The 27,123-nt window shown below is 34.5% G+C and overlaps 1 protein-coding gene and 1 pseudogene across 3 annotated transcripts; one reads left to right on the top strand and one right to left on the bottom strand.

Annotated features, from left to right (window-relative positions):
* Window positions 1-26,831, top strand: LOC145615117 (GTP cyclohydrolase 1-like). Of its 2 annotated transcripts, XM_081670197.1 has the most exons (4): window positions 1-603; window positions 1,085-1,256; window positions 23,065-23,277; window positions 25,493-26,831. In XM_081670197.1, exons 2-4 carry the CDS (start codon window positions 1,085-1,087, stop codon window positions 26,656-26,658), a joined length of 1,551 nt encoding a protein of 516 aa, XP_081526323.1. In that variant the 5' UTR covers window positions 1-603; the 3' UTR covers window positions 26,659-26,831. The 2 variants fall into 2 exon arrangements, with proteins under 2 accessions (XP_081526323.1, XP_081526324.1); XM_081670198.1 differs by lacking the exons at window positions 1-603; window positions 1,085-1,256 and adding an exon at window positions 16,178-16,485.
* LOC145613393 (GTP cyclohydrolase 1-like) lies at window positions 7,685-10,712 on the bottom strand (annotated as a pseudogene). The gene is made up of 2 exons (XR_014106933.1): window positions 10,523-10,712; window positions 7,685-8,941 (listed from the first exon to the last, which is right to left on the bottom strand). The product of XR_014106933.1 is annotated as a GTP cyclohydrolase 1-like (transcript).
* Window positions 26,832-27,123: the final 292 nt, after the last annotated feature.

Here is a 27,123-nt window from a genome sequence, read left to right as displayed (position 1 = left end):
ACTAGCAATTTTCTCTCTCTCCTCCATTTTCCTCTTTTCATTGTCCTTCAATTTCTCTCTCCTCCATTTTTCTCTTTTCATAGTTCTTCAATTTCATCATCCTTCAATTGTCCTCTTCAATACAACTAATTGATTGTTGAATAAATTAATAGATAAAAAAGATGGGGGAATTTCCACCAAAAATATGAATCACATACTCCAAAAATCTAGATTCGAATCTATGCGTTGAAATTTACGAGCAGTTTGCTTGTATGCATCGGCGCCGATTCAAATTCATTGATCAATCAGATTTGTACTTCGATCAGATGAAAAAGAAAGTGAGAAAAGAAAAACTGAAAAAGGTGTATTAAACGATGTCGTTTAATACTTGGACCATGTAGAGGAAGGTGCACCTTGGTTCACCTTAAAATTTGCGCTTACCCTAATTTCTAATCCGCCTCTCTCTTCTCAGTTAGTCTTCTCAGTTTCTCACGAATCTCGATCTCTCCTCTAGTCCTCTCTACTCCTTTCTCCATCTCCGACCACCTTCAAAGACTCAAAACCACCACAATCTTCCCTCACTCCTCCACCAGAAGCGGCGACGCCCCTCACTCCTCCACTAAGGTAACCCTCACTCACTCAATGTTCTACTGACATATAGAATTATAGATCAGTATATTATACCATTAGTTAAGAATCTTAGTTATGAGATTCAAGTATAAAATCAAAGTATCTTCTTAGTTTGTTTTTAATAATTATGTAGTGAATATGATAATGACTGATATAGATAGAATCATAGAATTAGCAAAATGAACAGAAAGATTATATATAGATTATAGGAATTTAGGATTAGTATTTAGTAGATTACTTAATGTTTCATATTATTTGTTATGGTGTTGTTCAACTGTTAATTTTCTGCTGTTATCTTGTGAGAAAATGTAATTATGTTTCTGTTCCTGTCAATCTTTCATCCTATGCTCCTACTTCTACTGAATTGCTGATTTAAATTAGTCTGTGAAAGAACTTGTGATTGAAAAAAAAATAAAAAATAAGTGAATCAGTTTTATTTTGTCAACTAATTTACATTTTGATTTATGTGTTTTAGATGGATGATGCTACTGTAGAATCTGCTAATGTAGCAAATCAAGCAAGTGAAGAGGAGCCCTTGGCATCAACCGCTGCCAATGAGGAGCATGCTGGAATTGAAAAACCACCACAGCCACAAAAAAAAAGGCCTTCAACCACGACTAGTGATGCTGATGGAGCTGAAAAAAAAGGTAAAAAGAAAAGATCTTGGCTTTGGGATCATTTTGAGTTAATAGTAAAAAATGGGGATAAAAGATCAAAATGTGTGTATTGTTCTGTTGATGTTACTGGTGACTCTAAAAAGGGTACAAGTGCTATGAAAAATCATTTAGAAAGGTGTAAAGAATACCCTCCTAATGTGAGCAAATCCCAAATGCTTCTTGCTTTTCAAACTGAACAAAGTCAGCAAACATTAGGAGATGTTAGTGTAGGTGATAATGCAAGTGGGGAAAAAAAGGGTAAACTAGAATTTTGGAAGTTTAGGCAAGACGAGGGTCAGAAAGCTTTTGCTAAAATGATAATAATGGATGAATTACCCTTAAGGTTTGCTGATCGTGAGGGTTTGTTGATTAAAGACTTTACAGTGGTGTTCTCAAAAGTCGTGTTAATTCGAAATCAAATGAAAGGGTGGAGAGATGGTTAAGAGAAAATTGGATACAAGAAAAATGGAAGCAGATTGAGTTGAGGAAAAGATGTAGGGGGAAGTGGTTTGAAATCTTAAAACTTATTGTATATTTATAAAGCAATTGAAGGGTGAGCAATAGAAATTATTTAAAAAAATATAACAATTCAATCTCATTTTAATTTTAGTTTTCTAGGTTGAGATGTTAATTATGCAACTTCTTCTACTCCCTCCGTCTCAAAAAATTGACACGTTGGACATTTTTTCCATTGCTATTACTTAGGGCATGTTCTCTTCAACTTAATTTCAGTTCAATTCAGCTCCAATCAGTTCAATTTCAGTTCTTAGTTTCCTTCTCATAAACAATTCATTTCAGCTCTATTCAGTTCAGTTCGATTCCAATCAATTCAATTCAGTTCAGCTCAGTTCAGTAAATTAGAATAGACCCTTATTGTATTAACTTTGAATATAGTTTTTGTTCTAACATAATACTCCCTCCGTCCCCTTTTGATAGTCCCTTATAGGCATTTTTCACCGGGAATTAATAAATACAAATAAGAATAGTAAAAGTACATTGAAAAAGTAAATTGACATTGGGTATGCAAAAAAGTAGAAAGAGAAAGTAATAATAGTACATGGGAAAACAAAATTTACATGAGAAATTTACATTTGCACAAGTATTGTTGCAAATTGGAGGGAATTTTGGTAAAAATTTAACATTAATGGTTGTTGGAAAAAACAAATGGGGTGAACATTTTGGGACTAAAATTTGTCCATAAGGGACTGTCAAAAGGGGGACGGAGGGAGTAAAAACCAAATTTTATCATAAAATATGTTGTAAAATAGGTATTAATATAAAGTTTCCTAATACGGAGTATAACATTTAATTTAATTTTCATTAATATTTAATTATATAAAAATAAGGTCAAACTAGTGTATCGATATGTATGAAAATTTGACTTTCTAAGATAGAGAAAGTATTTAATCTGTAAAGGTAGACAGACTAGACACCTTAAGTGATTGGGAGTTGACTTTTTCTGTCATTTATCAAAATATTTACACCCTAAATCCTAATGCAACTATTCTTATTTAGAAAATATATTTACCTACTACTCCTAATGCAAATATTTATATTTTTAAAGTTAATTTAATATATTAATACTTGATATATGTGATATATAATCATTAATTTCCACTATAAGTATATTTTTCTTATAGAGTAAATCATCAAACAACGTGAACTTCCTTTGAAACAATATAGTTCCTTTTATCGTCGATTTGTAACCTAAATTATTTTTCTCATAGTTAATTTGTTACCTAACTGGAAGTTAACTATTGTTCCAATGAAATCATATTTGAGTCATAGTTAATAGTGTGCTTATTGTTGTTTGCACTATCTTTAAGATGTGTCTTTATTTACCAATAATCTTAGTTAATATATACAAATATTATAAAAAATTAAAAAATAAAAAAATTATATTATAAACTATATATTGAGACGAATCTAACAATATCTAAGATTTTTTTTTGGCACACTTGTCCGCACACTATTTTGATCATTATAAATACGTAGTACAATTATTACTTATTATTAACATAACTATTGTGTACAATTACTCCCTCCGTCCCTGAAAAAACGAATCTTTTGGGTTGATTTTGCAGGTACTAAAAAAGTTAAATAAAAAGTATATTGGAAAAATGAATTTACATGGGGTTTGTAAAAAAGTAGAGAAAAAAAGTAATAAAAGTCTATGGAAAAATAAAATTTTATATGGAAAAGCTAATTTCGCAGAAATATTATTGCAAATTGGTGGGTATTTTAATGCAAATGGTCGATCATTTTAGGACTAAAATTAGGCCAAAAGGTTGAACTTTTGGAGAAAGTACATAATTAGGATTAATTACAAAAGTAGTTAGGCTAATGATTAAGTTTTGTCTAAAACAAGTTTTTAATTGGCTAAACTAAATGATTGAAGTTAATTAATAAAAAATGTATGGCTAATTAAGTTTTACTGCCGTTTTGGCTTATTAAGAAAATGCCTTAATATTTAAATTCTAACTTTGTTAGAAATCCTTGGTTTCTTAAGCTGTCCAAATCCATAAGCGATATGATATCTGTGGATGCAAATTTTAAAAGTTTCATAGCGTTTATTATATAATCTTCTAAATACCCATCAATTGGTTGTTGGTGTAGTAGTGATTGAGACTACACTTAGTAGGGAGGAATTGTGTTCGATCCCCCGCAACAACAATCGTCAGAAGACAGAAACTTAATCACCCAAAACTGATCCCGAATCTAGATTAGCCCAAAGGGTGAAACACCAAAAAAGAAAATATATAATCTTCTAAATTTAGTAATCCAATAATAGTATTATTTAAGGTTAACGATTAGGGATTAGAAAATTGTAGTCAATATTATTTTAGATAACAAATGCAAACAACTTTTGAATTTTAGTGCTATTTTATAATGTAGTGTTAAAGATGATCAATAATGTATTAATGTTGCTTTGTGAAATGATTGTTTCGAATAATGTTGCAAATGCTATTCTTAAAAACACTTATTTGTTTACAGACTAGTTGTCCAGTTCACAGTCTTTATCTATTCAAGAAATGTCATACATTAGTCAGCACTCCAGTTTCCTTAAAAATTAGAGTATACCATCTTCCCCATCAAAAACATCCTACACATGAAACATCTTCCACTTTATCACCACTTTCTTGATAGGTTAACATTGAAACACTAAACACGTTATGTTGAAACCCGTTCTATTTAAATAACACATATAAATGTACCATATTATTTAAGCAAAACAACATTACTTGATAACATTAGGGGCTACTTCTTTTATTGTTATACAATATAATTTTCAAATGGAACCTCGTCCAGTTTTATAAAGTGAATTCTCACTTGATGATCGATGCAGCTCAAACCGTATTTTCATTATAGTTTTAGCTGTGAAAGGAACCTCTATGGATGAAAAGGTGCTTCTATAGAGGGGGAAAAGGGAAATAGTTTACCAAGGGGTAGGTCCCTAAGTGGACTGTGTAAAGGCCAAAGAGGTGTTTATTTTTGGGCCAATGTGCTTGTTGGTGGTGGTACTGTACAAATTGTGGGCTGCCATTATTGAGTCCTTGTTAATCTAGCTGTAGGCCCATAGCTACTTGACAAAATTTATACTACCTCCAGTATAAATCACTCGCAACTTTAGGGTATTATTTTTTTTTTTTTTTGAAATAACTTTAGGGTATTATTTGTGAGATATAAAATATTCCAAAAATATAAGTAATTTTTATTTTACATTTTGAAAATTAATCTGTTATCTTTAGTCATTCGCTATAAACAAAAATACTCAAATCAAGGCATTTGGTTCACGGAATATAGGTATGAGGCATGAATTTTAGATGGATTTTGAATGACTAAAACCCATACCATATCACCACATGTTTAGTTGTCAAAAGTATGAATTTTAAACCCATACCTCAAACCCATAAGGTATGAGATTTAGAAACCTTTGGGGGGAAGGTGGGTTTGGCTCATTTTAGTCCCTAGGGTATCAAATAAAAAGAAAAAATAGTGAGATATTCCATTTCAGAATTAAACCAAACACATGGTATTAACTATTAAGTATCAAGTTCCAACCCGATACCACCTTCACTCCATTCCAAATTCCAACCCCATATCGACCACTCCGCCAACCAAACACCCACTAAGTGATGTTCACCGTTGCGTCATTAGTTTATACTCCGTATATAATACAATTACAATTTCAATAGCTTTGACTAATTTTTAAATTTTTTATATGACAAAAATAAAATATAATATGAATTATAAAAACAAAAAACTGAAAATTACAGCAGTAAGAATTTAGAACTTTTGGCTTCATCTAATGCCTGAGGCACTTGTCAGCACTCAGCAGGTTCAAATTTACAAATAACTAATCCATATTGTAAATGGACAACTATCAAGAGAAAGATCATCAATCTCAATTGAAATCCATGTCAAGCCTGCAAGTTACATTAAGATATTTAAGGAGTACATGATAATGGGAAATGCATAAGTTCCTAAATTGAAATTTTAGCATTGTACTAGTAGCACATTGATTTGCAAAAATCTCCTTTAAAAAACAGTTTCAACAGTAAGTTTAAATCAAAAATTACTTGCCTAGAATCAAATCCTAAGCCCTCAACATCTTCTACATGTTTTTCTGCTTTTCTTTAGCAATTTCACGAACGTAAACTAGCCACTGCAGAACCTTGAACAAGTGAGCCCAAGGACCAAGTTTCTTTAAAGCTGAGATAAAGATCATAATTTCGTACCTTCCACTTCATAATTATGTAGGTCTAGAAAGTCAAACCCTGTCACCTAATTGCATACAACACAAGGAATAAAAACAGTGATGATGCAGCTTAGATCAATTTCCATGTGATAATAGAAGGTTTGTGCCCTGTCAAAATGAGCTACTGACTTCATACTACCTTTAAGCCAAAGCGATGGGTTTCAGAGGGAACGCAACACTACTACAGCCATTTCCTTGCAAAGGAAAACACTTCAGATGCAACATTCTCAAAATTCGATATTTCTTTTATAGGCTTGCGTAAGTATTCCCCCCACTTTAGAAGGTTTCTATATAAAAAAAAAAAAAAAAAAAATTACTGTCTACAATTAGCGACCCAAAATGATGGCTCAACTTCCCTTGACTATTAATCAAACTAAGTACGACAAGTAATTGAAATTTTAATCTCAATTGCTCAATAACAAGAGTAACTCCACATCGCAAACCATCAGCATTTAACAGTAACAATAATTCAAATTATTTGCAATTGTATGATAAAATAAGTAACTAACCAGTTTAGTTTCTTGATTGAACATGGCTAATAATTTCTGTCTTGTAATCTTCTTTTAATCTCACAACCACCAGCTTTCAAATCTCTTTCAATGGTGGGAAAGTAACACACTTCAAATTGCTTTTACACCTAAAAGAAAAGGCAGTATAAATGTAAATTCTTCAAGTCAAATCAAGACACAATATTCACCAGAAATTTCCAGAATAACTGAAAAAACCCAAAAACATCTGGATATCAAATATTTAAGCATGCTGTGTTACATGAGTTTGACATAAAATCAGCATATAGCATTAGCATTTATTAGGAAACATGATTCTTACATACCTGAATCATCATCATCATTTCTAAAATTGGGGTATGTAAATTCCGATTGATGATCCATCAAAGTCATAGCAGGAATTCCGAACAAAGAATTCTCACTTCCCATTCAACTAATTCAGCAACACCTGTATTCAATATTCATATCTGATGTTTTAATAATCAAGGAAAGAGGAATCGCCACCCACCACCATAAGAGGTGGAAGAAAAGGAGGTATTATTGATGGGTTGAACATAGGCCAGTGCAATGGGGTTGACCCCCCATTGAAAAGCCCTGAGCTGACTCTGACTCTGACTCTGACCCATTAAGCATAGGTCCTTTTCTTTCTTTATTCTTTTCCCTATTCTTTTAGTAATTATGGACATGGTGAAAATGCACAAGTAATTATTGATAATTTGATAGAATCTGTTGCAATACAGAAAATTGGAAAAGGTAGCCATTAATCTGAGCTAGAATTTTTCCTTGCACGATTGAAAAGAACAATTCTTGCGACAACAAAAAGACCATCCTTTTAAGGGTACAAGGATAATATACACAAGAGAAATATCTCAAGCAGTATAGTTTTGAATCTTTTAATCAGTACAAAATTTGAATCACCAGTTTCTTTCTAAACTCAAATGATGATCTGTACCTCTGTGTAAGAACTACTATATGGAACTCAAAATTCCAACTGCTCTCTATAGAAGCATAATGAAATAGAAAAACTTCTTCTGAAGGGCACATTGATGCAGTAGGACAAATGAGAGAACAGAACTCAACTTTCTAGATCACCCTATTGTATATTTCCATTCAAATAAATCTCTTCTTATTGCAGCCTGTAAAACTTACGGCGATGAAATCTGGCTTGTCTTGCCAGATATGAGGCCAAATGAAGCTCGAGAAAAATTGGCCAAGTGGATCCTTGATTGAACATATCATCCTTAATAATTGTTCATGCTGGGAAGGCTTTCTAAAAACAATGGCCTGGCCTTTGCACCAGTTGAAAAATGATCTAGAACAGCAACTGTGGCGGCTGTGCTGCTTCCAAACTTCTCAATGATAAATCATGCACATATGGCTAGCCTCTGCAACAACTATAACGTCCCCGCCAAGAAGAGGTGCAACTGTCTCAACAACTTGTCTAGTGAACCTCTCCTGCACTTGCAGCTTGAATCCATAAAAGTGCACAATTAACTGAAGAAGGGACTTCCCAATGGGATGTACTCCCTCAGTAGAAGAGTAACCTATATGCACTACTCCATGAAATGGAAGTAAATGATGTTCACATTGTGACCAAAAGGGCAAATTCAGCTCAGAATGGATCTGCCTGCTTAAAATTGGAGTACCATTTGATTTCTGAGGTCCCGCTTTATTACAAACAAATGATCAGCTTCATATCCATATTACAGTTCTGAAAATTCATCAGCCAGTTCAAGAAATGAGCGGGAGTGCAAGCAAGCTCTTTCCTTAATGGATCTTCACCCAAGGATCTGATAATAGAAGTGACTGCACTTACCATACTAGGAGGGTGTGCCTTTCCAACACTGGATGAAATTTTATTCAATGCGGAAGCATGAGATGGCCACCAATGATTGCTCAAGTTTCTCTTTTGAATTTTATCAGCAATTGAGCTTCGAAATTTCAAAAGACTAAATAACTCACCCTAAGTACTAGCATCTTCATCTTCAAAAACTCCAGATTATGAGGATACAAGCACTTTTATCCACCCTTCAGCTGATGAGTCCAGGAACATAGACTCTAAAGCGAGAAAATGTATGTGATGACACTAATACCAGCTGACTTTAAGGAATCTTGCAATGCTGAACACATGTCATCAGCTAGCCGTTGGGGATCCTGGAGGCGCTTAGCAAAAACATCAGCAACCCGAGAAAGCTTGCTTAGGCCAACAACTCTTTGCCCAGATGGGACATAACCCACATGACATTTCACCTGGAATGGTAGCAAGCACGACTCGCAATATGAAAAAAGGTCAAGATCGCGAACAATAACAAGACCCCCTGCTCCTCCAGCATGACCAATTCTATTATTGTTTAGACCTGCTTCTGGAAAAATAGCACCTTCTATAATGTCTTTTGCGTTCCGTTTGTATCCTGGAAAAGTAAGAACTATATCAGCACCTTTTATAATAATTCATCAATAAGCATCAACTATCAATTGTCAACCCTTTGAGTGACATAGACTACTAAATGGACTAGGCTCATTAATACATATCTAAAACAACCTATGTGTCATCAAGCTAAATTTCTAAGACAGTAGACTGCAAAATTAAGTATAAAGGACTAAGAATCAAAATTAGATATCTTAACGTCCAAAATGTCTATTTCAAACATTTATATATGCCCCTCCAAGTTATCAATTTCAGCCTGAAATTGACAGGTTGATGACAATCATATCGCTACCACATAGCTTTCGATTATCAACTTCTCAAGCAACAAATAATGAATCTTGGCAGTTACTCTTTAGGCATAAAAAATAAGACACCAAACAGCTCACGACAAACTTGATATGCATATAACTGAATGGCTAAAGAAGAAGCATTATAGTGTAATCATTCGTTCCACCTTCCACTCAAAATCATTATAATCTAGAGGAAAAGGACAGGGTTATTCACATGCATTCCACCTCAGTCCCATGATTATCTATTACCAAAATTGATACAATAGCTACTAGAGCTACAAGCATAAATCTAGGAAAAGATATAAATCACTACTTGTGGGTTCCTCACACACCTTATTTTCTTCTTAAAGGGCTTAAAAATATACTTGTATCTTATTCTCATGATCCCATCGACTGAATACAGCTCTCTTACGACTTGTTTGGTAGACGGCAATAATAATGCATAGTGTAATGTAACGGGTTTTTATCCTAAAATCCATGGTAATGCAATCTCATTACCAAACTTATATGTTCTCTATAAATCATCATGACCCTCAAGTGCTAGCGAAAATTAATGGTTCAAAAGAGATGCTTTGTGGTGAACTAGCATTATCAAGGGTATAGATCAACACAGGATTTTCCTTATTAATTTACATAGAAATTCATTCTTATTTAAGTGTTTAATTCTCTTCTCCATTTCAACAAAATAGATAATCACTAGAAACAAAAATAATGGTACCATTATTAAGAATTGAAAGGATGTTTTCTGATAAAATAGTTACAAGGTTAAGCAAAAAAAAATGGTTGCAAGAAAAGAAACCAAAAAACATAGCAAAATATTTTCTAACTTCACACTCTCCTCCTTCCCTCTTTTGGCTATAATATATCTATCATTTATTAACATTTTTTATTCCACTTATTCTTTGAAAATAATACAAATCAAATCTATAAAAACAAGAACTTTACTTTATATAAGCTTTTTTCCTCATTAAAATTCAGAGGTTAAGTATACAACATGTAACAGCTCCCAATTACATACTCAAATAGAGCCCCTACAAAAAAAGATGCAGCAACCATAATAGTGACACTCACAAATAATTTTTTTACTAGGATATCAGAAAAAGTTGTCACGGTATATAATAACATCAAATGTTATTCTAACATAGTTATATACATAAGTCTATTTTTCAATAAAAATCATATCATATTCTTAATTACTAGAGGTCGAGGCAATGTGACAACTATATTGGAACGGTTTTAACACATCAAAACTGAAGTAGTAATTAACAAATCACCTGTAGTAGCGTGTCGAAGCGCTTTCGCAACACGAAGCGGGGTCTTTTTAATCCCTTCTCTATTGATATCTTCGCCCAAACCTTGCAACAAAACTCTAACAGCAGCCTGAATTTCTGGTTCTTCTTCAACACCCAAGTTCAAAGTATTTTCAAGGTCCACATCAAAATGACCCTCATCTAAAGCGCCCATTGAAAAACAACAACAAACCCAGAAAAAATAAATAATCTTTTTGCACCAAAATCCTGAAAAATTATAACCAAAACAAAATCTAATTGATACCCAGATGAGAAAAGGCACAGATTCAAATAAATCAATCAGAAATCAGGTCAAAATAGTGCAAAATCTTAGCCCCAGATGAATAAAATTAAGGAATAATGAATCAAAAATGTGTTGTATGATTCAATATTGATGAGAGAAAAAGACAAACATGCACCCTATCTCTCGAAAAGCACGCTTATGGAGAGGAGGGAGATGGTTAAGATGTGGAGAAGGCGAAAGGAGGAATGAGCTTGGGGAGCAGGGTCAGTTGGGTTGGAAGCAGTATTATATAGGGATTATATTGGCTGTATGTCACAAATCTCTCTATGTCACAAACATGCCCCACTTCCCCTCCCCTCCTAGCTCCATCGGAAACCACTGAAAATCAACTCCTTCCCCCCTAAACCAACCCATCCCCTTCCCTCAAAACCACCATTTTACCCCTCCTTCCCCTCGAAACCATCGTAGCCCCAGTCCCTTCCTTGAAAGCCACTTACTCATTCTATCCCTTCCGCCGAAATCACCGCAGCCCCATGCCCTTCCCACGAAACTACCACATTTGAACCTAGGTTCGTTTTCAAGGGGGTTTCGGGTGGCTAGGGTTGGGATCTGGGTGGGGCTAAGGGAGGGGGGGAATACTTATGTTAATGTGAGATGTTGATTCAATTGTCTTCTTTACTTAAGAAAAATCCACTCCCATCTAATACTCATGTTAATTAGTTACTCCATCACTTATCACCCGTGATTAGGGATGACAATTTAATCCGAGTTCGATTCGAATCCGATCCGATCCGAAGGAAAAAGTCCGATCCAAATCCGTTTAAAATTAGTCCGAATCCGAATCCGATAAAATAGATCCGAATCCAAATAGGAGGCGGATCGGACTTGGACCCTACGCAAAGTCCGATGGAGTCCGATCCGAGTCCGAATCCGAGAGTATGAGCATATGCTTTATAACTTGGGACAATTGTTTGCTTGTGTTTGTATCAAAATTTTGTTACGTAACTAAGTTCATAATTTAAATATGTTATGTTTATACTTTACTTGGTATGACAATACAAACAATTATAGGTATATGACATTACAAAAAAAAAAATAAAAAAAAATATTCGGATCATTTCGGAGGTCCGTATAAACGGAGCGGATTTGGATCCGAAAAATACGAGTCGGATCGGATTCGAACTCGGATTTTTCGGATTCGGACTCGGATTCGGATCCGAATCCAGGGTCCGTTTACTAAACGAATCCAGGGATGGGTTGGTTTAGGGGGAAAGGAGTTGATTTTCAGTGGTTTCCGATGGAGCTAGGAGGGGAGGGGAAGTGGGGCATGTTTGTGACATAGAGAGATTTGTGACATACAGCCAATATAATCCCTATATAATACTGCTTCCAACCCAACTGACCCTGCTCCCCAAGCTCATTCCTCCTTTCGCCTTCTCCACATCTTAACCATCTCCCTCCTCTCCATAAGCGTGCTTTTCGAGAGATAGGGTGCATGTTTGTCTTTTTCTCTCATCAATATTGAATCATACAACACATTTTTGATTCATTATTCCTTAATTTTATTCATCTGGGGCTAAGATTTTGCACTATTTTGACCTGATTTCTGATTGATTTATTTGAATCTGTGCCTTTTCTCATCTGGGTATCAATTAGATTTTGTTTTGGTTATAATTTTTCAGGATTTTGGTGCAAAAAGATTATTTATTTTTTCTGGGTTTGTTGTTGTTTTTCAATGGGCGCTTTAGATGAGGGTCATTTTGATGTGGACCTTGAAAATACTTTGAACTTGGGTGTTGAAGAAGAACCAGAAATTCAGGCTACTGTTAGAGTTTTGTTGCAAGGTTTGGGCGAAGATATCAATAGAGAAGGGATTAAAAAGACCCCGCTTCGTGTTGCGAAAGCGCTTCGACACGCTACTACAGGTGATTTGTTAATTACTACTTCAGTTATATAGTTGTCACATTGCCTCGACCTCTAGTAATTAAGAATATGATATGATTTTTATTGAAAAATAGACTTATGTATATAACTATGTTAGAATAACATTTGATGTTATTATATACCGTGACAACTTTTTCTGATACCCTAGTAAAAAAATTATTTGTGAGTGTCACTATTATGGTTGCTGCATCTTTTTTTGTAGGGGCTCTATTTGAGTATGTAATTGGGAGCTGTTACATGTTGTATACTTAACCTCTGAATTTTAATGAGGAAAAAAGCTTATATAAAGTAAAGTTCTTGTTTTTATAGATTTGATTTGTATTATTTTCAAAGAATAAGTGGAATAAAAAATGTAATAGATGATAGATATATTATAGCCAAAAGAGGGAAGGAGGAGAGTGTGAAGTTAGAAAATATTTTGCTATGTTTTTTGGTTTCTCTTTTTGCAACCATTTTTTTTTTGCTTAACCTTGTAACTAATTTATCAGAAAACATCCTTTCAATTCTTAATAATGGTACCATTATTTTTGTTTCCAGTGATTATCTATTTTGTTGAAATGGAGAAGAGAATTAAACACTTAAATAAGAATGAATTTCTATGTAAATTAATAAGGAATATCCTGTGTTGATCTATACCCTTCCCTTGGTAATGCTAGTTCACCACAAAGTATCTCTTTTGAACCATTAATTTTTGCTAGCACTTGAGGGTCATGATGATTTATAGAGAACATATAAGTTTGGTAATGAGATTGCATTACCATGGATTTTAGGATAAAAACCCGTTACATTACACTATGCATTGTTATTGCCGTCTACCAAACAAGCCGTAAGAGAGCTGTATTCAGTCGATGGGATCATGAGAATAAGATACAAGTATATTTTTAAGTAAGCCCTTTAATCATGGGACTGAGGTGGAATGCATGTGAATAACCCTGTCCTTTTCCTCTAGATTATAATGATTTTGAGTGGAAGGTGGAACGAATGATTACACTATAATGCTTCTTCTTTAGCCATTACTGGGAAGTATGAAGATACATTTTTGAGTGGATGGAAGAATGTGTGATTTTCACCTATTCAGTTATATGCATATCGAGCTTGTAGTGAGCTGTTTGGTGTCTTATTTTTTATGCCTAAAGAGTAACTGCCAAGATTCATTATTTGTTGCTTGAGAAGTTGATAATCGAAAGCTATGTGGTAGCGATATGATTGTCATCAACCTGTCAATTTCAGGCTGTAATTGATAACTTGGAGGGGCATATATGAAATGTTTGAAATAGACAGTTTGGACGTTAAGATATCTAATTTTGATTCTTAGTCCTTTATACTTAAATTTTGCAGTCTACTGTCTTAGAAATTTAGCTTGATGACACATAGGTTGTTTTAGATATGTATTAATGAGCCTAGTCCATTTAGTAGTCTATGTCACTCAAAGGCTTGACAATTGATAGTTGATGCTTATTGATGAATTATTATAAAAGGTGCTGATATAGTTCTTACTTTTCCAGGATACAAACGGAACGCAAAAGACATTATAGAAGGTGCTATTTTTCCAGAAGCAGGTCTAGACAATAATAGAGTTGGTCATGCTGGAGGAGCAGGGGGTCTTGTTATTGTTCGCGATCTTGACCTTTTTTCATATTGCGAGTCGTGCTTGCTACCATTCCAGGTGAAATGTCATGTGGGTTATGTCCCATCTGGGCAAAGAGTTGTTGGCCTAAGCAAGCTTTCTCGGGTTGCTGATTCTTCAGTGTCATCACATACATTTTCCCGCTTTAGAGTCTGTTCCTGGACTCATTAGCTGAAGGGTGGATAAAAGTGCTTGTATCCTCATAATCTGGAGTTTTTGAAGATGAAGATGCTAGTATTTGGGGTGAGTTATTTAGTCTTTTGAAATTTCGAAGCTCTGATAAAATTCAAAAGAGAAACTTGAGCAATCATTGGTGCCCATCTCATGCTCCCGCATTGAATAAAATTTCATCCAGTGTTGGAAAGGCACACCCTCCTAGTATGGTAAGTGCAGTCACTTCTATTATCAGATCCTTGGGTGAAGATCCATTAAGGAAAGAGCTTGCTTGAACTCCCGCTCATTTCTTGAACTGGCTGATGAATTTTCAGAATTGTAATATGGATATGAAGCTGATCATTTGTTTGTAATAAAGCGGGACCTCAGAAATCAAATGGTACTCCAATTTTAAGCAGGCAGATCCATTCTGAGCTGAATTTGCCCTTTTGGTCACAATGTGAACATCATTTACTTCCGTTTCATGGAGTAGTGCATATAGGTTACTCTTCTACTGAGGGAGTACATCCCATTGGGAAGTCCCTTCTTCAGTTAATTGTGCACTTTTATGGATTCAAGCTGCAAATGCAAGAGAGGTTCACTAGACAAGTTGCTGAGACAGTTGCACCTCTTCTTGGCGGGGACGTTATAGTTGTTGCAGAGGCTAGCCATATGTGCATGATTTCTCTTTTTCAACTGATGCAAAGGCCAGGCCATTGTTTTTAGAAAGCCTTCCCAGCATGAACAATTATTAAGGATGATATGTTCAATCAAGGATCCACTTGGCCAATTTTTCTCGAGCTTCATTTGGCCTCATATCTGGCAAGACAAGCCAGATTTCATCGCCGTAAGTTTTACAGGCTGCAATAAGAAGAGATTTATTTGAATGGAAATATACAACAGGGGTGATCTAGAAAGTTGAGTTCTGTTCTCTCATTTGTCCTACTGCATCAATGTGCCCTTCAGAAGAAGTTTTTCTATTTCATTATGCTTCTATAGAGAGCAGTTGGAATTTTGAGTTCCATATAGTAGTTCTTACACAGAGGTACAGATCATCATTTGAGTTTAGAAAGAAACTGGTGATTCAAATTTTGTACTGATGAAAAGATTCAAAACTATACTGCTTGAGATATTTCTCTTGTGTATATTATCCTTGTACCCTTAAAAGGATGGTCTTTTTGTTATCGCAAGAATTGTTCTTTTCAATCGTGCAAGGAAAAATTCTAGCTCAGATTAATGGCTACCTTTTCCAATTTTCTGTATTGCAACAGATTCTATCAAATTATCAATAATTACTTGTGCATTTTCACCATGTCTATAATTACTAAAAGAATAGGGAAAAGAATAAAGAAAGAAAAGGACCTATGCTCAATGGGTCAGAGTCAGCTCAGGGCTTTTCAATGGGGGGTCAACCCCATTGCACTGGACTATGTTCAACCCATCAATAATACCTCCTTTTCTTCCACCTCTTATGGTGGTGGGTGGCGATTCCTCTTTCCTTGATTATTAAAACATCAGATATGAATATTGAATACAGGTGTTGCTAAATTAGTTGAATGGGAAGTGAGACTTCTTTGTTCGGAATTCCTGCTATGACTTTGATGGATCATCAATCGGAATTTATATACCCCAATTTTAGAAATGATGATGATGATTCAGGTATGTAAGAATCATGTTTCCTAATACATGATAATGCTATATGCTGATTTTATGTCAAACTCATGTAACACAACATGCTTAAATATTTTATATCCAGATGTTTTTGGGTTTTTTCAGTTATTCTGGAAATTTCTAGTGAATATTGTCTCGATTTGACTTGATGAATTTACATTTATACTGCCTTTTCTTTCAGGTGTAAAAGCAATTTGAAGTGTGTTACTTTCCCACCATTGAAAGAAATTTGAAAGCTGGTGGTTGTGAGATTAAAAGAAGATTACAAAACAGAAATTATTAGCCATGTTCAATCAAGAAACTAAACTGGTTAGTTACTTATTTTATCATACAATTGCAAATAATTTGAATTATTGTTACTGTTGAATGCTGATGGTTTGCGATGTGGAGTTACTCTTGTTATTGAGCAATTGAGATTAAAATTTCAATTACTTGTCGTACTTAGTTTGATTAATAGTCAAGGGAAGTTGAGCCATCATTTTGGGTCGCTAATTGTCTGCTAAATATAGACAGTAATTTTTTTTTTTTTTTATATATAGAAACCTTCTAAAGTGAGGGGAATACTTATGCAAGCCTATAAAAGAAATATTGAATTTTGAGAATGTTGCATCTGAAGTGTTTTCCTTAGCAAGGAAATGGTTGTAGTAGTGTTGCGTTCCCTCTGAAACCCATCGCTTTGGCTTAAAGGTAGTATGAAGTCAGTAGCTCATTTTGACAGGGCACAAACCTTCTATTATAACATGGAAATTGATCTAAGCTGCATCATCACTGTTTTTATTCCTTGTGTTGTATGCAATTAGGTGACAGGGTTTGACTTTCTAGACCTACATAATTATGAAGTGGAAAAAGGTACGAAATTATGATCTTTATCTCAGCTTTAAAGAAACTTGGTCCTTGGGCTCACTTGTTCAAGGTTCTGCAGTGGCTAGTTTACGTTCGTGAAATTGCTATAGAAAAGCAGAAAACATGTAGAAGATGTTGAGGGCTTAGGATTTGATTCTAGGCAAGTAATTTTTGATTTAAACTTACTGTTGAAATTGTTTTTTAAAGGAGATTTTTGCAAATCAATGTGCTACTAGTACAATGCTAAAATTTCAATTTAGGAACTTATGCATTTCCCATTATCATGTACTCCTTAAATATCTTAATGTAACTTGCAGGCTTCACATGGATTTCAATTGAGATCGATGATCTTTCTCTTGATAGTTGTCCATTTACAATATGGATTAGTTATTTGTAAATTTGAACCTGCTGAGTGCTGACAAGTGCCTCAGGCATTAGATGAAGCCAAAAGTTCTAAATTCTTACTGCTGTAATTTTCAGTTTTTTGTTTTTATAATTCATATTATATTTTATTTTTGTCATATAAAAAATTTAAAAATTAGTTAAAGCTATTGAAATTGTAATTGTATTATATACGGAGTATAAACTAATGACACAACGGTGAACATCACTTAGTGGGCGTTTGGTTGGCGGAGTGGTCGATATGGGGTTGGAATTTTGAATGGGGTGAAGGTGGTATCAGGTTGGAACTTGATACTTAATAGTTAATACCATGTGTTTGGTTTAATTCTGGAATGGAATATCTCACTATTTTTTCTTTTTATTTGATACCCTAGGGACTAAAATGAGCCAAACCCACCTTCCCCCCAAAGGTTTCTAAATCCCATACCTTATGGGTTTGAGGTATGGGTTTAAAATTCATACTTTTGACAACTAAACATATGGTGATATGGTATGGGTTTTAGTCATTCAAAATCCATCTAAAATTCATGCCTCATACCTATATTCCATGAACCAAACGCCTTGAATTGAGTATTTTTTTTTATAGCGAATGACTAAAGATAACAGATTAATTTTCAAAATGTAAAATAAAAATTACTTATATTTTTGGAATATTTATATCTCACAAATAATACCCTAAACTTATTTCAAAAAAAAAAAAAAAAAAAATAATACCCTAAAGTTGCGAGTGATTTATACTGGAGGTAGTATAAATTTTGTCAAGTAGCTATGAGCCTACAGCTAGATTAACAAGGACCCAATAATGGCAGCCCACAATTTGTATAGTACCACCACCAACAAGCACATTGGCCAAAAATAAACACCTCTTTGGCCTTTACACAGTCCACTTAGGGACCTACCCCTTGGTAAACTATTTCCCTTTTCCCCCTCCATAGAAGCACCTTTTCATCCGTAGAGGTTCCTTTCACAGCTAAAACTATAATGAAAATACGGTTTGAGCTGCATCGATCATCAACTGAGAATTCACTTTATAAAACTGAATGAGGTTCCATTTGAAAATTATACTGTATAACAATAAAAGACGTAGCCCCTAATGTTATCAAGTAATGTTTTTTTGCTTTAATAATATGGTACATTTATATGTGTTATTTAAATAGAACGGGTTTCAACATAACGTGTTTAGTGTTTCAATGTTAACCTATCAAGAAAGTGGTGATAAAGTGGAAGATGTTTCATGTGTGGGATGTTTTTGATGGGGAAGACTGTGAACTGGACAACTAGTCTGTAAACAAATAGTTGTTTTTAAGAATAACATTTGCAACATTATTCAAAACAATCATTTCACAAAGCAACATTAATACATTATTGGTCATCTTTAACACTACATTATAAAATAGCACTAAAATTCAAAAGTTGTTTGCATTTGTTATCTAAAATAATATTGACTACAATTTTCTAATCCCTAATCGTTAACCTTAAATAATACTATTATTGGATTACTAAATTTAGAAGATTATATATTTTCTTTTTTGGTGTTTCACCCTTTGGGCTAATCTAGATTCGGGATCAGTTTTGGGTGATTAGGTTTCTGTCTTCTGACGATTGTTGTTGCGGGGGATCAAACACAATTCCTTCCTACTAAGTGTAGTCTCAATCACTACTACACCAACAACCAATTGATGGGTATTTAGAAGATTATATAATAAACGCTATGAAACTTTTAAAATTTGCATCCACAGATATCATATCACTTATGGATTTGGACAGCTTAGGAAACCAAGGATTTCTAACAAAGTTAGAATTTAAATATTAAGGCATTTTCTTAATAAGCCAAAACGGCAGTAAAACTTAATTAGCCATACATTTTTTATTAATTAACTTCAATCATTTAGTTTAGCCAATTAAAAACTTGTTTTAAACAAAACTTAATCATTAGCCTAACTACTTTTGTAATTAATCCTAATTATGTACTTTCTCCAAAAGTTCAACCTTTTGGCCTAATTTTAGTCCTAAAATGATCGACCATTTGCATTAAAATACCCACCAATTTGCAATAATATTTCTGCGAAATTAGTTTTTCCATATAAAATTTTATTTTTCCATAGACTTTTATTACTTTTTTTCTCTACTTTTTTACAAACCCCATGTAAATTCATTTTTCCAATATACTTTTTATTTAACTTTTTTAGTACCTGCAAAATCAACCCAAAAGATTCGTTTTTTCAGGGACGGAGGGAGTAATTGTACACAATAGTTATGTTAATAATAAGTAATAATTGTACTACGTATTTATAATGATCAAAATAGTGTGCGGACAAGTGTGCCAAAAAAAAATCTTAGATATTGTTAGATTCATCTCAATATATAGTTTATAATATAATTTTTTTATTTTTTAATTTTTTATAATATTTGTATATATTAACTAAGATTATTGGTAAATAAAGACACATCTTAAAGATAGTGCAAACAACAATAAGCACACTATTAACTATGACTCAAATATGATTTCATTGGAACAATAGTTAACTTCCAGTTAGGTAACAAATTAACTACGAGAAAAATAATTTAGGTTACAAATCGACGATAAAAGGAACTATATTGTTTCAAAGGAAGTTCACGTTGTTTGATGATTTACTCTATAAGAAAAATATACTTATAGTGGAAATTAATGATTATATATCACATATATCAAGTATTAATATATTAAATTAACTTTAAAAATATAAATATTTGCATTAGGAGTAGTAGGTAAATATATTTTCTAAATAAGAATAGTTGCATTAGGATTTAGGGTGTAAATATTTTGATAAATGAAAGAAAAAGTCAACTCCCAATCACTTAAGGTGTCTAGTCTGTCTACCTTTACAGATTAAATACTTCCTCTATCTTAGAAAGTCAAATTTTCATACATATCGATACACTAGTTTGACCTTATTTTTATATAATTAAATATTAATTAAATATTGATACACTAGTTTGACCTTATTGTTCTAACTATCGAGGAATTAAGCTTATGAGCCATACTATGAAGTTGTGGGAAAGGGTGATTGAACAAAGGTTGAGGGCATGCACAAGCATTTCAGATAACCAATTTGGTTTTATGCCTGGGAGATCTACTATGGAGGCAATCCATTTGATAAGACAAATGATGGAGTTTTATAGGGTAAAGAAGAAAGATCTTCATATGGTCTTTATTGATTTAGAGAAGGCATATGACAAGGTGCCAAGAGAGATACTTTGGTGGGCAATGTTGAAGAAAGGTATCCCACGAAGGTATGTAGACCTAGTTAAGGATATGTATCGGGATGTGTCAACAAATGTGAGGACATGCGGAGGGTTGACAAAAGATTTCCCTATTACAATCGGATTGCATCAAGGGTCTGCATTAAGCCCTTTTCTTTTTGCAACGGTTCTAGACGAATTAACTAGACCAATTCAAGATGAGGTTCCATGGTGTATGCTGTTCGCAGATGATATCGTTTTGGTGGATGAGACTAAGGATGGGGTTAATGTCAAGTTGGAGCAATGGAGGCAAAGGTTGGAATCTAGAGGGTTTAAGCTAAGTCGGAGTAAGACTGAATATTTGGTATGTCGTTTTGGCACTCAGAGGGGGACAAGCAATGAAGTGGTGAGTTTGGATGGAAAGGATTTGACCATGAGTGAATGTTTTAAGTACCTAGGGTCGATCATCCAGAAGAATGGTGACATTGATCAAGACGTGACCCACAGGATTAAGTCAGGGTGGCTTAAATGGAGAGCGGCCACGGGAGTGCTATGCGACCGCAGCATTCCCTTAAAGTTGAAGGGAAAATTCTACAGGACTGCCATAAGACCAGTGTTGCTCTATGGTACAGAATGTTGGGCTTCTAAGAAAGAGCATATTAAAAAGATGGAGGTTACGGAAATGCGCATGTTAAGGTGGATGTGTGGAAACACTTTAAGAGATAGAATCAGAAATGAGGTTATTCGCAAGAAAGTAGGTGTGGCGGGCATTGTAGATAAATTAAGGGAAAATCGTCTGCGTTGGTTTGGACATGTAAGACGGAGACCCGAGGGTGCACCGGTGCGAAGAGTGGAAGAGTGGGACCATGGAGGGATTAAACGAGGAAGAGGGAGACCAAAGATGACTTGGTTGGAAGGAGTGAGGAAGGATATGAAGTGCATGGATTTACGTGAGGATGAAGTTTTGGATCGTAAGGGATGGAGGAGAAAGATTTATGTTGATGACTACACGGAATAATCAAATTTGGTTCATGTTAGCCGACCCCACTTTTGGGATTAAGGCTTTGATTGATTGATTGATTGATTGAAATATTAATGAAAATTAAATTAAATGTTATACTCCGTATTAGGAAACTTTATATTAATACCTATTTTACAACATATTTTATGATAAAATTTGGTTTTTACTCCCTCCGTCCCCCTTTTGACAGTCCCTTATGGACAAATTTTTAGTCCCAAAATGTTCACCCCATTTGTTTTTTCCAACAACCATTAATGTTAAATTTTTACCAAAATTCCCTCCAATTTGCAACAATACTTGTGCAAATGTAATTTCTCATGTAAATTTTGTTTTCCCATGTACTATTATTACTTTCTCTTTCTACTTTTTTGCATACCCAATGTCAATTTACTTTTTCAATGTACTTTTACTATTCTTATTTGTATTTATTAATTCCCGGTGAAAAATGCCTATAAGGGACTATCAAAAGGGGACGGAGGGAGTATTATGTTAGTACAAAAACTATATTCAAAGTTAATACAATAAGGGTCTATTCTGATTTACTGAACTGAGCTGAACTGAATTGATTGATTGGAATCGAACTGAACTGAATAGAGCTGAAATGAATTGTTTATGAGAGAAGGAAACTAAGAATTGAAATTGAACTGATTGGAGCTGAATTGAACTGAAATTAAGTTGAAGAGAACATGCCCTAAGTAATAGCAATGGAAAAAATGTCCAACGTGTCAATTTTTTGAGACGGCGGGAGTAGAAGAAGTTGCATAATTAACATCTCAACCTAGCAAACTAAAATTAAAATGAGATTGAATTGTTATATTTTTTTAAATAATTTCTATTGCTCACCCTTCAATTGCTTTATAAATATACAATAAGTTTTAATTAAGATTTCAAACCACTTCCTCCTACATCTTTTCCTCAACTCAATCTGCTTCCATTTTTCTTGTATCCAATTTTCTCTTAACCATCTCTCAACCCCTTCATTTGATTTCGAATTAACACAACTTTTGAGAACACTACTGTAAAGTCTTTAATCACGCCATATAAATAGTTCATTTTCATATGATTTCTAATACACATTTTTCATGTTAATTTAATTCCGACATGATAGAGATAATCATTCAATATTTGTACCCACCTTTTATTTGCATTAACTCACTTGGTCAATGCATGGTAAATGTTTTAAGATATCACATGAATATTCCATCCTAAAGATTACTTGCATGCACTGGTTACATTATAAGCATTACATTAAAAAAAGTTGTTCTTTAATTTGTGTTATTTGGCTATATATATAGGTGTTGGGCTGTTGGCTATTGCTCTTTCCAAGTGTAATTCAGAAATCATTATTCTTTATAATTACTGACATTTTTTTTTTTGTTTGTTTGTTCTTGTATTGTTAGTCAATTCAATGGGGGGTTTGGCTGAGCACAATTGTGAAGTGTTGGTAGAAAACACATTGAAAGTGAGTTGTATGAAAATTGGTGTTGAAGAAGAAGCAGATATTCAGGCTGCTGTGCGAGTTTTATTGCGAGGTTTGGGTGAAGACGTCAACCGCGAAGGTATCATGAAGACCCCGCTTCGTGTTGCCAAGGCTCTCCGATTTGGAACTAGAGGTGATTTTTTTTTATTCTTTGTTCGTAATAGTATACATGTAACTTAAAATTTTTTTTTTTTTTTTAAAAAAAAATATTTTTCTGAGGTAAGGAGAAGGGTGGAACCTTTGAGTTTAGGCCCTTTGGAATTCTCACCCCAAGTTGCCTCTAGTGGGGTTTGATTCCATGCCTTTAGTGAAGTTTGATTCCACAACATTTTGGTTATAATCTGAGATGACAAACCTTACCACTAGACCAAATTTCGCTTGGTATATATACTTTCAACTTGTTGTTAAGTCATGCTTATATACATAATGCTCCGTACGAAGTATGGAGTATAATCTAACTACATGCGAAGTAGATAGTATTATGTATATGAGATGTCAATTCGGGTTATTGGTTTTGTTTCAATCCAGTTTTTGGGTCTAGTTGGGATTGGATAGTTTTGAATCATACTTAATTATTGTGTCATGTAGATCAAATTTAGTTTAAGTCACTTCTTTGGGTTAAGTATAATTATTTTGGGCCTTTTCAATTTCTAACATCTTTATGTAGAATTGACCAATGTATCATGTTGTCCTCTTGTTCGTAATAATTTGGGCCCACACCACCTACTTCTCTCTTCCTTAATGACTGGTTAGTTAAAAGTAATTGGGCCCCACATCCCTAACCTCTCTCCTCCTTTATTTCTCTTTAGGCTTTGTTTGGTTCATTGTTAGTAAAGGAAAAGAAGAGAAAAGAAAGGAGGGGAAAAGAAAGGAAGAGAAGGGAAAAGAAGGAGATTTTATTTTCTCTTTTAAGTCGAATTTCTACAAATTTGGGAGGAAAGGAAAGTTGAAACTGTGTAAAGAAGCTTTCCTTTCACTTCCCTTCCTTTCCTTAAAATTTTTATGTTATTCATCAAACCAAATATGGGAACATATTAAAACCTTTTTCTTTCTTTTCTTTTCCAGCCAAATCCCTACAACCAAAAAGGGCCTAAATGTAAATGAAAGCCTGGTAAAAAGTAAATGGGGTCCACACCACCTATCGTTCTTTCCATTCCATATACTATTAAACCTATATACTAGTAAATTTACTATTTTACCATAGTTAGGTATTTGTCAAATGCCTAATAGTCACTCCCTCTGTCCCTTATTTTTGGCTCAATAGTCAATATTTGGATCAAATTTTGAAAACTTTCACCATGAATTTTCGTGAATCTATATAGTCATGTTAGATATTGTTGGATTCGTTTCATTGTATATTTTATTAATAACACACGTATTAAAATGGAGACATGTATGTATTAAGATTGTGTAAAAAAAAAATGTATGTATTAAGATGCGTCTTAGAGACCGTGAAAAGTCAAACGGGGCAAAAATATAGGGACATAGGGAGTAGACATTAGGACTTCTTCCCCCTATCTCTCTTAAATGCAATTGTAATTGTCTATCTTTCCTCCCTTTTTACTTGAAATGTCAACCCCCAATCCCCCATGCATGTGATTAAATTCCTATACACCCTCTAACCGCTAGGAGCTCTGCACCAAGAGGAGTCAAATCATTATTATTTGCTTGAAAAGCCTATAAGCCATGATCCATCCTCCCTTCTTCTTAGTCATTACTCCACCCCCAGCCGCATTGTTGATCACTATCCAAGTTCCATCAGTGGTAACCTTCCCAAACCCGGGAGGAGGAGGGATCCCCACCCAGAATAGAATAACTCAACAACCTCATATGGTATATATGGAAATGGAAGGGTAGATGAAGAGACTCGTTTTACCTAACAAATACTCCCTTTGTTTCTATTTGTTTTCCCCGGCCCATAGGCAAAATGTGCTTTATTAAGGATTGAACCAAAGTATTGCAAGTGGGTGGGGGTATCTTTGTCTTTTACAATTTTATGAGTGTGTGCAAGTGAGGTTGATGGTAGAGAATTTTTATGGAGCATTCAGAAATGAAATATGAGGCAAACAAATAGGGACAAAAGGTTCAGGTCCAGTTATGCACACACTTAGTTACAACTTTTTAAAAATAAGAATGAAACACTTATTAAAAAACGGTTGAAAATGGAAAATGAAGCACTTACTAAAAACGGGGTAGTGATCAAAGAGACCGGTAATGTAAAATAAGTGGTCGATTAAGTACTAATTGAAAATCCTTCATAAATGGTAAGAAACTAAAGTCTCATTTGTTTAAGTGATAAGAGATCTGTACATTACCAGTAAAAATCGGCTATTTCTACCTTTATCCAGGTTACAAACAGAACGTGAATGACATTGTGGAAGGTGCTCTATTTCCTGAAGCGGGTCTTGAAGATGATAAAGTTGGCGAAGCAGGAGGAACTGGGGGCATTGTCATTGTCCGAGATCTCAATCTCTATTCAAGCTGTGAATCTTGCTTGCTACCATTTCAAGTGAAATGCCATGTGGGTTATGTTCCATCTAGGCAAAGAGTTGTCGGCCTTAGTAAACTTTCTCGGGTTGCTGATGTCTTTGCTAAGCGCTTTCAGGATCCACAGCGTATGGCAGATGATATATGTTTAGCTTTACAGTATTCCATCGAGCCAGCTGGTGTTGCTGTTATCCTTGAGTGTCTTCACATCCATTTTCCTACTTTGGAGTCTACCATAGTTGATCCATGGCAGGAAGAGTGGAAAAAGATGGTGGTATCCTCTGGCTCGGGTGTTTTTGAAAACAAAGAAGCTGGCAATGATATGTGGACTGAGTTTTTCGGACTTCTGAAAATGAAAAGCTTAGCTGACAGGACTCAGAAGAGCATGTCTACTGGTCATTGGTGCCCATCCCAGGCTTCCTCTATCAGTGCAATTCCACCTGATATGGTCAGTGCAGTTGCTACAATTCTTAGGACTTTGGGTGAAGATCCACTAAGGAAAGAACTTATTGGTACTCCTGTGCGATTCCTCAATTGGCTGATAAACTTTCAGACCTGTGAATTTAAGATGAAGCTGGATGGTATTGCAAGTAAGATATGGGAACCTCGGAAATCAGATGATGATGGTGTGGAAGGCAACATGAAGATCCATTCTGAGCTGAACTTGCCGTTGAGGTCTATGTGTGAACATCACTTGCTTCCATTCTATGGAGTAGTGCATGTAGGTTACTTTTCTGCTGAAGAAATGAATCCCATAGGGAAGATCATTCTTCAGTCAGTTGTGCACTTCTATGGTTCCAAGCTACAGGTGCAGGAGAGGCTCACCAAACAGATTGCTGACACTATGGCACCTCTTCTTGGTGGAGACATAATAGTCGTAGCTGAGGCTAGTCATACATGCATGCTTTCTCGAGGTGTTGAGAAGTTTGGGAGCAGCACAGCCACCATTGCAGTTCTTGGTCGATTTTCAACTGATCCAAAAGCTAGGGCATTGTTTCTAGAAAGCCTTCCCTGTACTGAGCATTAGTCATGAATGATGCTTTAAACATTTGCTGCTGCTTAGTTTATTTCCTTAAAAAGTTTGTTGTATCAATTTGCTCTTTCGAAGATTGTGCTCTGAACTTAAATTGTTGTATCTTGTATCGTATTTGCTTGTCATAATTCCATCAAAACTTGTTTAATTGCATTGAGCCTCCAAAATACTCCGTATTTATTTAAGACTGCTCTGCATAAGATTGTAAAAACATCACCACTTTTTATAGCAACTCATGAACATATCCATAATATGGAGCTGCAGCAATTGCTGCAAAATTTGCAAAAACTAGCACCTTTCTGCATTGCCTGAATATCTAATCAAATCTTTGATTCCAATTTACACAAAAGCTTAACTGTAACTGCAGGAGTGAAATGTGCGTTGCACTGTTGTTCAAATCTTAATCTAATTACTTTGCCTTAGCTAACAAAACATATTTAATGCCAAAAATGTCGTTTA

Source organism: Chenopodium album, chromosome 25 (genome assembly GCF_948465745.1).
Source record: "Chenopodium album chromosome 25, dcCheAlbu1.1, whole genome shotgun sequence".
In the NCBI taxonomy this organism is placed as follows: Eukaryota; Viridiplantae; Streptophyta; class Magnoliopsida; order Caryophyllales; family Amaranthaceae; genus Chenopodium; species Chenopodium album.
Note: the sequence above shows the minus strand (reverse complement) of the source record. Positions and strands in the feature narration are given on the sequence as shown.

Excerpts from the sequence above, each read along its gene's own strand:
- LOC145615117 (XM_081670197.1), top strand. The coding sequence starts at position 1,085 with ATGGATGATGCTACTGTAGAATCTGCTAATGTAGCAAATCAAGCAAGT. Across the intron at positions 1,257-23,064 it reads TGATGGAGCTGAAAAAAAAG|TCAATTCAATGGGGGGTTTG; the intron begins GTAAAAAGAAAA and ends TTGTATTGTTAG. Across the intron at positions 23,278-25,492 it reads TCTCCGATTTGGAACTAGAG|GTTACAAACAGAACGTGAAT; the intron begins GTGATTTTTTTT and ends ACCTTTATCCAG.